This window comes from Camelus bactrianus, chromosome 12, assembly GCF_048773025.1.
Source record: "Camelus bactrianus isolate YW-2024 breed Bactrian camel chromosome 12, ASM4877302v1, whole genome shotgun sequence".
In the NCBI taxonomy this organism is placed as follows: domain Eukaryota; kingdom Metazoa; phylum Chordata; class Mammalia; order Artiodactyla; family Camelidae; genus Camelus; species Camelus bactrianus.
Window position 1 is genome coordinate 9,005,204 of NC_133550.1, and position 14,333 is coordinate 9,019,536.

Below are 14,333 nucleotides of genomic sequence, written 5' to 3' on the forward strand. Positions count from 1 at the left end.
ACTTTCATGTCCTTGTCAAATGCTTTCTTCTTTAACTAACTAGAAAAGATTGCTGGTAGATATATGTGGGGTTGAGTTTCTGAAAGGTCCTGGCGAGGTCTAGCATGGAATCGACTCCTGAACTATGTTGGTTAATTTGAAGACTATTTCTGCAGATGTTCCTTTCAAAGCAGGAGCCCTTCTCCGCCCCGTCAAACCACGTTTGTATTTGGATTGGGGATACGCAACAGTTTTTTTTTTTCCATTAACTATTTTTAAAGGATGCTATAAGAATAAAAATTTAACTTCATATGTTCATACGCCATGTGTGACTTAAGATTGATGGATTATGTTGGAGAATTGGAAATACTCTCTGAACATTTCTTTGTTTATTACAACAGTAGTGGCTTTGGCAGAATAATTGCTCTATTCCAGAGAGATTTTTAAATGATTAATCTAGATGGCTGTCCTTGAGCAAGAATTTGCTCAGCTGGTTAGAGTTATATATGCAGATGTGAGGTTCATGGATCTGATCCTAAGACGAGGCCCCCGGCTGTGCCAGAAATGCTGCTTCTACCCGATTATGCACAGTATCTGTGATCATCAGAGGTGGGGATGTGTAGGCAATCCAGTGTCATCACTGGGGACTAAACTCATTTATCCTACAGATACACTTTGAGCATCAACAGTGTGCAAAGTACTGGCCTGGCACTGGAAAGTCACACAAAGCCATCAGACACAGAAGTGCTTATGGAACATGACATGGATGTTTTCACTTTTCTTTGTTGGTTTATAGTTACGATACGTTATGAGTGAAGAAACATAGTAGTTGTCATGAAACTGTATGAAAAGGAAACAGATCTCACAGCTGTGATCAGGAAATATTTCTTGAATTGAAGGGTGAGGATGCAGCCTTAATAAAAGGAAGGGGGGTGTTTGAAGCAGAAGAAGTACTATAAATGGAAGCCCTAGAGAGGAGAGTTAGAGAGGGCTCTCGTAGCCCAAGGGAGGTGAATGTGATTCATACACGAGGGCAAGCTGGAGACAGGTGTGGCTGATGGCCCAGAACCCACTGAAGTGATCCTGGACCACATATTTTGTGTCCATCAGACGCAAGAGAAAAGATGGGAAGATGGGCGTCTAGGATACCAAGATCGCAACACTGAGTCCTCCCCCCCCTTTTGTTCTATTTTAGGAGAATATTCATAATCCGGAATGTGTTAAGATACATTCAATTCTCATTATTTGCATTAGTTACGCTCTATGAAACTGCCATGGACACTGAATTATTGATCCCTGCCCTCCCGCTCCTCGGGGGAAATACAGGGTTAGGTTCCCATGAGCCGCTGCCCACATTTTCGTCAATTGATCAATACATAACCTTATTTTATTTTGTGTTTCTGTGTAAAGGTAGCTTATTTAATATATATCGTTGATTCATTAACATTGAACTTGCAGCAAACAGCAAAGCAATTCATGCCTGAAAGAAAAATAGGTAGCATATATATTTTTCCTGTAAGGCACGTCACAGCCCCCTGGAGTTCAGGAGCACTAGCCAGCACTTCAGCAGCACACTTAAAAGGCCATTTCAAACAGCTAAATCCCCAACAAAAACTACAAAAGTGTGGAAAGCGTAGCACTGAGTAGGGAGACTCTCATTAATAGTATGAGAGCTGAACCAAGAAGGTGAGTGTCACCTAGTTTGGCCTCAGCTGGGAACATACATGTCGGGTGGTTCCAGTCTGTCCCCACTCTGCACATCTCCATGGATGACTGTGAAAAAGCACTGTGAATATTGATTTGAGGGGTTACACGTACATTTTAGTGAGTAGGCGAGTTCAAAAATACAGAATCCAAGATCAGTGAGGATCAGCCGTAGCGGTGGGCTTTCTGTGATGGGGTTGCTGTTTCCTGTGCTGGGTAAGAAGTCTTGGAGTCACCTGCGTTTTCATTAGTTGTTTTGTCTGTTGTTTTTAAGAATGGGAGGAGCCTATGCAATCACAAAGCTAATTTGCCTTAGCATTTCTGTAGGTACACATTGATTATCAACCCTCGATTTTACTGAAGTTCTTATTATGAAAGGAATAGAGATTTCTCAAGCTATTAAAATAATAATTATTACACTTAGCATCTTTCCAGTCACTAGGCGGGCATTAAGTGGAAAATTTCGGGGAGCTTCTGCGGGAGCTTTGATGGATCCTTGAAGTCACGCTCCCTAGTCTTGCATCGTTCTTGTTAGAATGTGTTCTGCACACCTTGGAGTGTTTGATGACGCTAGTGCTGTGTTGGTGCGTGCTGTTCTTTGGCATCACCCCCACGCCATCAGTGACTGGGTTAAAGATTCAGCTGAGGGACCAGTGGAAGCAACGTGTGTATTTTCTCAGTACCCCAGCAATGAGTGTGCGTTCCTGGAAGGCTGGACAGAAATAAATCCAGTAAATAGAGCTTTGATCTGCTTTGGACTCATCTGTTCTCTTCAGATGATGAGTGAAAACAACCTGTAAGAACACGAGTGAAATCTAGATAATGAGCGAAGAGGAACAAAAGGGGAAACATTACGTGTGTGTTAGTGATGTGGAGTTTCCTTTAATTTTTCCAAACTTCAGCCAGGTAATCTGACCAGGTAATCCAGTGTTTAGGTCCATGACTTATATTGATGGAGAAGAATCATTGAGAGACCAAACACATTTAAAGTATCCTTTTAGTCCTATTAATTAGGAGGAAAAAAATTCAGAGAGTAAGATAAAAGTATCTGAGATTTTATCTCAACTTTTGCAAGCTGTTGTGATTTTAGTGGAACAATGCAATGGTATGTGCTGTGGAAATGACAGCTGTGAAATCCACGTGGCACAAATAACAGACAGTTGCTTATTTGACTTTGGCGCAAGAACTGGGCTACAGAAACTGTTTTTGCAACAGAAATCTTTCTCAATGTTGCAGATTTCTATCATCTTCCAAGGAGTAGGCATGGATCTAGAGATTGAGAAAGTTTTCAAAGTTTCCCTGTTTTCTTTATTCCTTCTTGCCTGGGACAAACTTTTTTCCCATGTATCAGAAATATGCAAAGGGTTGCATTTTAATAACCTCGTTTAGAATGTCTTTGGGAGAGGGAGGGCACAACTCAGCAGTAGAGTGCACACCTAGCAGGCACAAGGTCCTGGGTTCAATCCCCAGTACGTCCAATAAAATAAATAAATAAGTAAAAACCTAATTACCTTCTCCCTAAGTAAATAAAAATTTTTTTCAGAAAATAATGTCTTTGAATACTTTAGAGGTTCTCATTAACCTTGCAAATGCTTCTGGGTTATGAGAAGTATTTCATGATTAGTTTAAAATATATGTAAAATATCTATGGAGAGTTAATTTTGCCTTCTCAGATGAAGAAAACAAGTGTGATGAAATGACTAAGATAAAAGTAACTATAAGCTTTGTTCATGAGCACTGTTCCTATCAAGAAATGATATTAAGTTCCTTTATGTTGTGGCAAAGACACTACTTAGAGGTGTTCCTTAAATCAAACAGGATATGTTTTAGAAGCTGAATAAAACTTTCCAAGGACAGGATAACCTCTGTGCCTTAAAATTGGCTCTCATATTAGTTGAAACACAGCAGAACTGGAAGCTTGAGGCAATTCATGTGTTTTCCTGACAAAATAGCCTGGCCCCTGGGTACTACACACAGTCCAAAATAATACACGTGGGAGAGAAAAAGGAAAACATTTTTATTCACTTTGTATTTTGCCTCCTACTCTGTCTCTTTTACTAGTTTTATTCTGTTCGGGTTAATGAAGGAAACAGCAGTTAATGTTGAATAATTAGCAGATACAGACCTTTTCTATTTGTGAAGAAACAAGATTGAAACTAGAAATGCTTTCTTGGTTCTGTATTTCCTGCAGTCATTCAGCTTCCCTTGGGGAGCCAGCAGGAGTGGCAGGAAAATACGTGCCACCAAGGATCTGAAGTTCCATTTGGTTTCAGACAGCAGGTTTCTGTTGCTTTAGCTAAGTCATAAATATCTACCATTGAATGAATTTAATAGGTCCTAAATTAAATTAGCTAAATACTGAACATTAGTTTTACCTTCAACGATACTTACCTAATATTCACGGCCTTCCAGCTGCAACTGTTTGTTACGTTTTTCTGAGAGGTGCTCCCTTTCTGGCTGGCAGCCTGTTTCTGCGTCTTGTAGTACTTACTGCTGATTTTTAATACGTATATGCAGATACACCAGAAACTTTCAAAGATGAATAACTGATATTTTTACAAAATCCTTAAACAAAAGAAATCCTTTTTTGCCTTTCTTTTTTTAAGGGGCAGAGTAACACCGTGCAACAGCGGTTTAGGGCGTGGACTTGGATTCGGCCGTGCTGACTGCAGCGATGGCACTTGTTAGTGGAGTAATCGTAGCCAGTTACTAAATACTTCTCTGCTTCAGCTTCTCATAAATCAAATGTCCATTTTTCTTTTCATGAACGTGTGTCTCTGAACTCTCTGTTGATTAGTTTCATCCCCCTAATTAAACACGGTAAGAAAGAATGATGCGTTTCTCTGGGCAAATGTACTCACCACGCAAACCTGCGTGTGTGTGACGTGAAGGCCTCACTCTGGCACTGAGCCTATTCAAGCTGTTTAGAAAACCCACAATGATCCAAAGGCCTGCACAGCATCTCCAGTGTGGAGACTGGGAAAAACGGATTAAGGAAAGAAAGTGATAAATGATAAAACTAACTTTGCCTTTGATTTCAACCTAAAAGAATTGTAGAAGTAAGGGGAAAAAAAGACCCATTTTTCTATTACTGTGACCACACTTTGCCTATCTTTCTTCTAGACAATATCTAAATTAGATGTTTTAGCGTTAGTCCAGGCTTAATGTTCTAGAGTCTAGGTTTCTTTCCTCTCATTTCTTGGCTTTTGCAGTGCAATAGTCTGAGAAAAGCTACCTCACGTGGGAGGAATGTGGCACAAAACCTTGTAAGTGCAGACGAGCCATGTGTGTCATCGTCTTCTGCTGAGTGGCTGCATATTGTCTGAACAGATTTTATCACAATATGTACCCCAAGTGAGCATCATCCTTGGTAACATAATGCAGCCAGAGAAAATTCAAAACAGAAGCTGAAAGGATCGGAAACATATTTGTGAGTCTGTGTTTGTTTCTGAAGTAGAGACCATCTCTTCTTCCAAAACAGACAAATCAGATTTTGTCTTTATACAGTGGAAATACCAAGCCTAAGAAGAGAGATAATAAAACAGTATGAAGTCTTGAAGGGTATGGATTATGTCGATAGATGGAATTAAATTCCACAATGTTGGAATTGCCGTGAGAGAGGAGAAGGAAAAAGAGGGCCCAAGACAGCCTGAAAAAGAAATTTTTAGGAGAATGATAATCCAATAGAATTTGCGATCCCAATAAAGAACGAATTAAGCCAGAATTTTAAACAGAACCAAGTTTTAGATAAATTCATGAGTGATAGATCTAGCTATAAAAGGAAACAAAGGTATTTAATAAGTACTCCGCACCAGGTCGCCCTCATTGGGGTTGCTGAGCTGTGAACGTGCGAAGATAGCGTGTTGCTCTTTCAAGGGAATGCTGGAAGCAGGGCCCATACCTTGGTCTGTCTGGCTTTGGGGCTCTTATTTCTGTTCACGCTTCTGCTTTAGTGATACAAGAACCTTATCTTTTTCCCCCTGATCTCCAGTTTGGGGTAAATGTGCAAAAGCCACGTATTCCATCAAGTGCGTGACGGCATCACTGTCAAAAGAATACAGAATTGGAAGGAGAGCAGGTCTGTCCTAGTGTGGCGTTTTCTTGCGTGACTGTTATTCACGTATTCATAGTAGACTAAAATTTCTTATTAGGTCATGTTTTTCCCTTATAGCACACATTCATGAACTGGGTCTGTGTTTCCTTGAAATAGGACACAGTCCTGTGAAGGCATAATGAGTTGTCATGCCCAGAGAAATAATACCTTCCTGTTCTTGACAAGGACCGGTCATGTTAGTATGAACGTCTTCTGTCACTCAAGTAACAGAAGGGAAGGTATAACTTTCAAGGCAGGTAGGCCTGGGAATGTCCTGTTTCCAGTTGAAGCACGTTTTCTATCCCCTGGAAGCTTTTGTGTTTCCTCCACAAAATTGGAGAGCATTGTGGATTCCAACCCAGGTACTTTGTTATAACAGAAAAGACAGAGGCCGTCTAGAGCTCCTGTCCAGCGTTTCAGCATTACATCCACACAGTTCTGTCCTCTTTGTTTGCACGATGTTCCCCCACTGTCGTGCTTGTCACTATTACTTAGTTTTTGTTGGAACGGTGCTCTGCTCTAGAGCTTTCTGTGATGATACAAATGTCCTTTAGATCTGATTGTCCAATATACGTCATCTACTAGCCACAGGTGGCTCTTGGACACCTGATGTGAATTTAGTTTGACAAAGGAATTGAAATTTTATTGTATTTTATTTTAATTTAAAATTGTAAAGGCCTCAGTTGGTTAATGGCTACCCTACTGGGCGGTGCAGGTTTCCAGGGTAAACTTTCAACCGCCGACTGGAATATAAACCTCATGAGAGCAGGGGTAGCCCCTGGCACATACGAGATGCTTAACATCTTGAAGGAATGAACAAATGGACCATTTTCAAAATTATTGTAATCATCATAAAATTGGCTAGGAAAGACTGGGTTCTCTTTCTGGCTATGCTGCTCAGTGCTGTGTGATTTTTTTCAGGGTTACTTACTTTCTCAGAACCCAAATGCCTCTTTTCATATTTTCTTCTTTCACTTAACAACATGTATTGAGCTCTTCTGTGTACCAGGAATTAAGCTAGATATTGATGCCCCAAAGTGAAAAAGAGACATGGTCCCTGACAAGGAGCTCCATCCAGTTAGGAAAAATGAGAAGTAGAAATTATTAAATCTGTGTGATTCTTCTAATGACAGCTATATGAGGGCAGAGAAAAGAAATAAAAGGCAGCCTTACTGTGGTCAAAGGAATCGTTGGCATAAAGGGGAACAGCAAGACTTCCTGGAGGACAGAGAGGATTTGAAATGTTTAGTAAGAGTCGGCATTTTTGTATAATGTCAGCAGAGACCATATTCGAAATTAACTCATTCCCATAACATAAAACGTGGAAAGGTGGGACAGTTGAGTGTGTAAAGCATTGCATAACGTGACTTAGTGTGAGATTACGAGGTCACAGTGTAAATTTACGGAAAATGCTCTTATAAATTCTGAACGTCCTTCAGCTACATTCTGTCACAAATTTCTAAAATTGTAGTTGGTTTCAACTGTTGTTCCCGTTTGTATTGCTTTTTTAAAAATTGCCACTGCCTTTTTATGTATATAAGAAGCATTTCCCCGCTTGTAGTTAGTGAATGTTTTACAAATCCTTTTTCTTCTTCATTTCTCAGCAGGCATGCAGGTTATAAAAACTGACAATGAAAAATGTAATTGTGGAGATCAAAATGTATTACAGATAATGTCTGTTTCATAGATATCTAGCTATATGATTTTAATGTTACTGACTCCTCATTAGCTCCATAAGCAATCATATACACTTTCTAAGGAAATTGTAGAGCAGAAAAACCTGAAAGGCCATGGAAGTGCAGAGCGAATTCCTTTAGATCCTCAGTACAGCTTTTGTGTTCCTCTCATTCTTGTGCTGGGGATTCGGTGACAGTCCTGTTAATGTGGTGAAGCGGGTTGCTGTTTCACCTTTCACATCAGCCAAAGCACATATCAGGTGTCTCCCCTGAAAGCTGAGCTCGGTGTCGTAGTTCAGTATCAGTTTTCAGGTGCACGCATGCATCCATAAGGAAAGAAGAAGATACAATTATTAAATAAGAACCGTAACATTAATATTGACAAGGCACGTAAAAAAACACATTTGAAATCTTTCTTGAGTTTGGTCTTCAGATTTTTTATGACAATTATAGACAGATAGAAAAGAACTATATTTGAACTTGCTAATCTGATTTGTTACTTCCCAAGTGAATATATGTTGTGTTTTATATGATAGAACTTGTAATAGACTTGCTGGTACCAGCTGGGTGCTTGCAGATGACTATCTGAGATAATTATCAAGCTGCAAAAAAAAAGGGGGGGGGGTGTGGCTAGAATTAAAGACGTAAGTGTGACTCTGTAATTTAATTACATGGGGCATTACAAGTAGTTAATAATGTCATCAGGATATTTTCATTAAAAGTATATGTAAAGAGATGGTGGGTTGTTGTTTTTTTTTTTTTTTTTTTTTGCATTTTAGGAAAATTTCTTTATAAGGGAGAAGAAGATGAAATTTCTGCATTTGAGTTAAATAGTAACAGAAAGTTCCATGTAAGTTTTTTGCCTGTGAAATGAAGCTGATAATAGAACATTTTTTGTTCATGAAAATATCAGTAAATTGGATGAGTTATGCAAAGTGTAGGATACTTCCTCCTGTGTAATAAATTGCTTTAAAGATGATAGCTAGTGAAATTCCAGGGCCAAAGAATAATAGTGTATCTCCAGAAATATCGTTGAATAAATACTTTTCCTCAAGAATGCATCCATATTTAATCACAGCGATAAGGGAATAATTCTTTGCTCGTATTCGTGACTAAATAGGCAGGAGGTTGCTAATGAGTTCTTCATGTCATGTTCTCAGTGCAGTTTACCACTGAACGCTAAACATTCAACAGCTAAAATCCACTTCTGACTCCATATAATTTAATATTATTTCAAGAAACATTTCACACTTTGACTCATAGTTGCATGAGTTTATAGCCTTTACAAAGTGAAGGAAGGTCCTTTTACTCTGCTGCTGCTTTTCGTTACAGATGAGAAACAGACCAAGAAATGTGTGAGTTTTCCAAAAGCCAGAGAGGGTAGCCGTGGTGGGACGAGGACTTCTGCTTCTGACTTCCAGGCTCTTGTGGTGTCACCTTCCATGCCTTCAGGATCATTTCTCCTTCTTAGGCCAATCTCCCTGTTGAAAAATAGTAAGAACGTTCTTCCATTGGAAATGACTCTCCTTGGTCAAATTATTTCACCACCAAAAACATGTTTCATGGATTTCAAATAATTCCTGTACTGGCTAATTATACTCTGAGATATGTCACATGTATTTTGAAAACTGTGCTGAAGAAATGTCAGCTATATTGTGATTATTATTATCCTACTTGACGAGTAAGACATGCTTTTACCTTTAAATATGTTTAAACCTTTCAAAAAATAAGAGCTGTTGTTCCATCACCCCCCTTAGTGCTGTGTGATCGAGCTACCCATCTTTCGTCCTCTTAATCATCGCTCATAAATCAGTCCCTTAGCCTTTTAGACATTTCACTTGTCCCTCCCTGAACTGCCTCCTACTTGCTCTTATTATTGTAATTTATTTTTTGAGTGTTGACAGTTGACTTGCACCGTTCAAAACATAACATCTTTCTTTTCAGAGAGGTGACTCAAGTTATCACGTTGTGTTTGGTGTGGTCTCCACAGACCACAGAGAGAATGTGAACTAACCCATCCCAATAAAGCTCAGGATATAAGGAAAGGATCAGAACCATCAGTTACTGGGTAGAGTTCGGAAGCATTTTCCCCCTGAATCTAATTTTTCACCTGACCATGTTGAACGTTATCTCAGTTATAGGAAGGAATGAGTACGTGTGGCTAATTTGGGTGGCCTGGGACCCACTATTGCCTGAAGGTTACCCTAAATTCCAGCGGCATTAATGGAGAAAATAAAAGCAACTTGAAACTCTAGGGAAAGGTCTTTGGTATCTAAAGCTATTTCCAATTGACCAAAGAGTGTTTTGTAACTATTATTTTTACTGTTTTGAAAGCAGAATATGTGAAGTTTTATATACAGATTGATAGATTGAAAGACATATTAAGCATATGGCTTTTGAGTAGATGCTCCAGTTTAAAAGATAGAAAGGAAAGAAAAGGTAGAGAGATCAAAAACAAAGAGAGGGGAAAAGATACTGATTTCAAGAACTATGTTCTTTATCATTGTTCTCACTGCCCTTTAAGTAGCTTGATACCAAATTGAATGGTCTTACATATTATCGACCAATTTCTGATCCACTAGATTTTCATGACTATGTTAATAGTGAGCAAGTTAGTAAATGACGTTGAAAAATTAAAAGGGTACCCAACTGGGCACCAGGAAACCTGATTTCTAGTCTTGGATCCTCCGTCTTCGGGCTGTCAGGGTGTCTGGCTGTGATGGTACAGGGTATGCTCTGTCTCATTTTCCTGTCCTAAGACCTAGTACCCTCAATTCAGCCCCTCCTCATACTCACCAATCAGTAATCATTACTTACGTCTCTGAAAAAAAATTTGGGAGCTTGATGTGATACAGTACTCAGAAATAAGATTGTCCAGAGACGTGTACTTTACGGCCAGTGCGTAAGAACGGAGATATGCAAAGTCATCTTAATAAGAAAGGAAGTCGAGGGCTGCAGTAATCGTGCTAAATTCATTTAATAAGAAGAATTATTGTAAGGAGAGGTCCTGAGGCCAAACCTGCCAGTGTCTATCCAACACTGTCCGGTGGTGAAGGAACTTTAGCTGATACTGAGTGTTATGCTTTTGTTAGAAAGATCATTGAAAATGAGAGGTGGGTATAAATGTTGCATTGAGAAGGAATAGGAGAGCGTGTTTAAGTCGAGTGGGGTCTTTAGACATGAAAAGGTGAGTTACTCTCTGGTGCAACTTCTCTGGTCTCCATAGGCTGACTGTGGGGAGGTTGGTACCAGAGGAGGGAGGACAGGTGTTCCGAGGGCAGAGGGTGTGGTGTGTGAATTCTGAAACAGTGGCAAAGCGGGATTGCTAGAAAAATACTACGGCAGTATTGGGACACTGCTGAGACGCCATCTGAAGCTTGTGATCGTGAAACTGAAAGGCACCAGTCAAGACAGGTTTACGCCTTTTCTGCAGCAGTTCTCAGATCTTCAGTGTAGGTGTGGGAAGGGGGATACGCACGAGCTCATCCTCAGGTATTTTCCAGATGACATTACGGGCAAAGGAGTAAATGACGCAAGGGTGCTGTCGAAGGAGCTGTTATATGCAGCAGCCATCCAATTTAAGTTCTGCAAGGGAAAGAAATGTAGAGAGCTTGCAAAATGTTGGAGGTTAGAGGGGGAAAAGTAGCGTCTATGGATTGGAGACGTTGATAAGACTGAGAAATTGTTAATAGCAGGAGTGAGAGTGAGTTGGTGAGCGGGATGTTTACATTTGAATTGAGGGGGAAGGAAGCGCTGTATTGGTTGATGACAAGTTTCAGTTCATCACCATTAAGTGCATCATTGAGGTAAAATTCAACCAAAAAAGAAAGAAAGAGAGAAAGAGACAAGAGAAGGAAAGAAAGAAAAAGAAAGAAAGAAAGGGAGGGAGGGAAGGAAGGAAGGAAGGAAGGAAGAAAAAAGAAAAGAAAGAGAGGGAGGAAGAAAAGCCAAAAGATCAGAGGAAATAAAAAAGGTCAAGGAACTGCAAAGCCGTGTGTATACTGATGTCCTCAAGAGAAATGGCTGGCAGTGAAGCAGAGACCGACTCAGCCACGAACCAGCCGTGACGGTGGGTAAGATCCATGTGCCAAAAGACAAGAGCAAAGAGAAGGCTGGAGAGGCTGCTATAACTCGATGGAAACAGCTTCAGAGAAGCAGAAGGTTTATCCAAGGAAGGGCAAAGGTGGGTCGAGTTTCGAGGCTGATAGGAACCAGGGAGGACGTGTGTGCGCCTCGCGGGCCTGAGTGCTTGGTTGAGAGAGAAAGCGGCTTCTAGCTGAAAGGGCATCAGGGGAAGCAGTTTATCACGGAACAGCTGTGACACTCAAAAAAGCCGAACCAACAAAAAGCAAACAAGAGAATGGGCGCTCCAGAGTGCGCAGCAGAAAGGCGGAAACTAGGGAGCACTGGGTGACGGATCTGATAGAGCAGAAGGGATGTGAGAGGTGCCCGCTGGGCTGATCAGGATGGACAGGAATTTGAAGTATACAGTGAGGCTAGCTGGGCCGATAGGAGGGCGTGGGCACTCACTCATTCTAGTTCTCTGTTCCTGAGTGTCTCCTCTGGTGACATGGTGGCGCCCACTGCATAGTCTCCTCTTAGCTACGCAAGGTATATGCCTGGTGGCTGCAAGCAGCTCTTTAGCTCTGTAACAGTCTGTCAATAAATAAGAGTGACTTGAACCTGCACGGTGGATGGTCAGTATGAGTTTGCCCGGAGGAGATGGATATGCTCTAGATTGCTGGCAAAAATAGTCTTTGAGCCTACCAGACCCAGAGCCCACCATCAGTAGGGTCTGAGATCATGAATACCACATCGTGAGATCTGTGGGGCGATATTCAGCCGTCTTCCACCCTGAAGGAACACGCACTTCTACACATTGGGACGTCCTTTTGTTTTTATATTATACAAGAAAACAGAAACCTAAAAATTCTGAAAATTTACCAGCTTCTGAAATAAGGAAATATCAAATAGAAACATGCCCTACTTAGATGTTTGGGATTTTTGTCTGAACTTTTGCCTCTTAATTTACTTCTGTAAATTAGAAATTGCAGAGTGCTTGTCCACGTCAGACTATTAGCGGTGCCATTAAGTTGAAGTCATGCCCCGTATGTGTCGCCACTGGATACTCAACACATTCTCATTAGTCACGTCTGTGCGCGGTTTGGATAATTAAATTCATAATTACCCAGTTTTCCCATTAAAGTCATTGTTCTTAATATTAAGCTTACTGTTAAAATCTATACAGTGTCAGAAAACCCACAGGAGGCGAGGGTATCTATTTGTATTATAACTTACCATGTTGATTACCAGGCAGGCCAAGTGAGTACTTCCCTTCCTGTTCCCATCATCTCTTTATGATTTTTTACTTCACGTAAGTCCTCTGGGACAAAAGAAGAAAAATAATTGTTTGGGAAATTGGTGTCTTCACTCTCTCTCTGTCTCTCTCTTGTCTCTTTTTATCAAATGTCATTTTCTAATTCCCATGTGATTATTCATTTGATATTTTTATTCTCCTCATTTGATTATAATTTTATAGCCTTAATTCTTTAATTATCTGTGAACACCAAAGCTTTGATGACTCACCTTTGTCTAGAAGAAGTCCAGCTTTTTTTTTTTCCATCCTAGTTACGTTGAAGACTTTTCTAGATAAAAGGTCTTAATAATCACATGCCTTTACGAGTTTTAAAATAATCATGTAACGGGGGCGTGGAGCCTCACCTTGTAAACAGATTGGTTTCATTAACGTTTCACCTAAACCAAGTTGCTATTCGTCACTTAAACTTGGCCGGATCAAAAGTAGGCATCTGAAGGCGGAACGATGGTTCAGGACAAGCTCAGCATAGCTTCCAAGTGGCACGGGAGGCTTGCTGACACCGTAGCTGACTTCAGTGCCTGGGTAGCGCTGCTGGTTGCCTGCTCCTGCGGGAAGAGTTAGAAGTCTGTTGGGAAGAGATTCATTCTCTGAAACAATGGATAGTCATTGGGGATCTACTTTTGTTGTAGTAGGTGGCCTGCCAGCTTTCACATTTCACAAATAGACTTTGCATTGTCTACAGAGATGTCAGCTGGGACCCAGGCACTTGTGGGAATTTGGATTGAAATTTTAGGACAGAGGTTCTCAACCGTTAGTTCCACGCCTTCTGGGAATAATCGAAGCCTTACCTCGCAGGTGCTCACACCACTTACTGCCACCACGTTTCCTTACTGTTGTCAGTGTTCTTTGGGCTACTATTACAAAAGGAAAAAAAAAAAAAAATCCTCCCTCATTTACTTAGGCCTGTCTCTGTCAGCACTACCTACCAGAAAGAACTCAATCTTTTAGTCGCATCCACATGGATAGTCTCGTTTGCGCTAAAATATTGGAGCCACTAAAATTGGAAATAACCAGGAAACACAGCTCCTGAAACGATAAACTGCAGGAGTTTCCAAAATGTCCCCTATTTCTGGGCTAGTATATAAATATGTTTTAGCTGTGAGGATTAGATCTGTCAGCATGTAAGTATGTGTTAGACTCGCTGTTGCGTTAGGTGCAAATTAGTGAATTACGAGTAAAGCAAAGAGCGATAGTATTTAATAAACCAAGGAAGTTACCAAAAGACACAAGAATGTCTTAGCTAAAGAGCACTACATTGATGGCCACATTACAGAAAACGTTATGCCTAAGTTTCGGGGCAAAGTCCATATATTTTACTTTTTCTTTTCCTGATGTATTAAGAGAAGTATTCGGATTCCAGGTGGCATTTCTGTGCTCAGCAATGCTCTCTCGAAATGCTTTTCAGAAGGAGATGGTTTAGTACTTTTCTGTTCCACTGTCACATGACTCTGTTAATAGATCCAAGGAATTTTCAAATTCTGAAGTCTCTTCTCCACCTATGTTC

General features: G+C 40.5%; 1 protein-coding gene across 17 annotated transcripts in view; it reads left to right on the top strand.

The window, feature by feature from the left end:
- SLC16A7 (solute carrier family 16 member 7) overlaps nt 1-14,333 on the top strand; it is a 141,797-nt gene that overhangs the window by 91,734 nt on the left and 35,730 nt on the right. For 16 of the 17 annotated variants that reach the window (XM_074374638.1, XM_074374642.1, XM_074374641.1 and 13 more), the window contains one exon: nt 8,785-8,946. The exons of the other annotated variant lie outside the window; for it this stretch is intronic. In XM_074374638.1, coding sequence (XP_074230739.1) covers nt 8,785-8,946 — 162 coding nt within the window. The remainder of the gene's footprint in view (nt 1-8,784; nt 8,947-14,333) is intronic. 17 annotated transcript variants of the gene reach the window in all.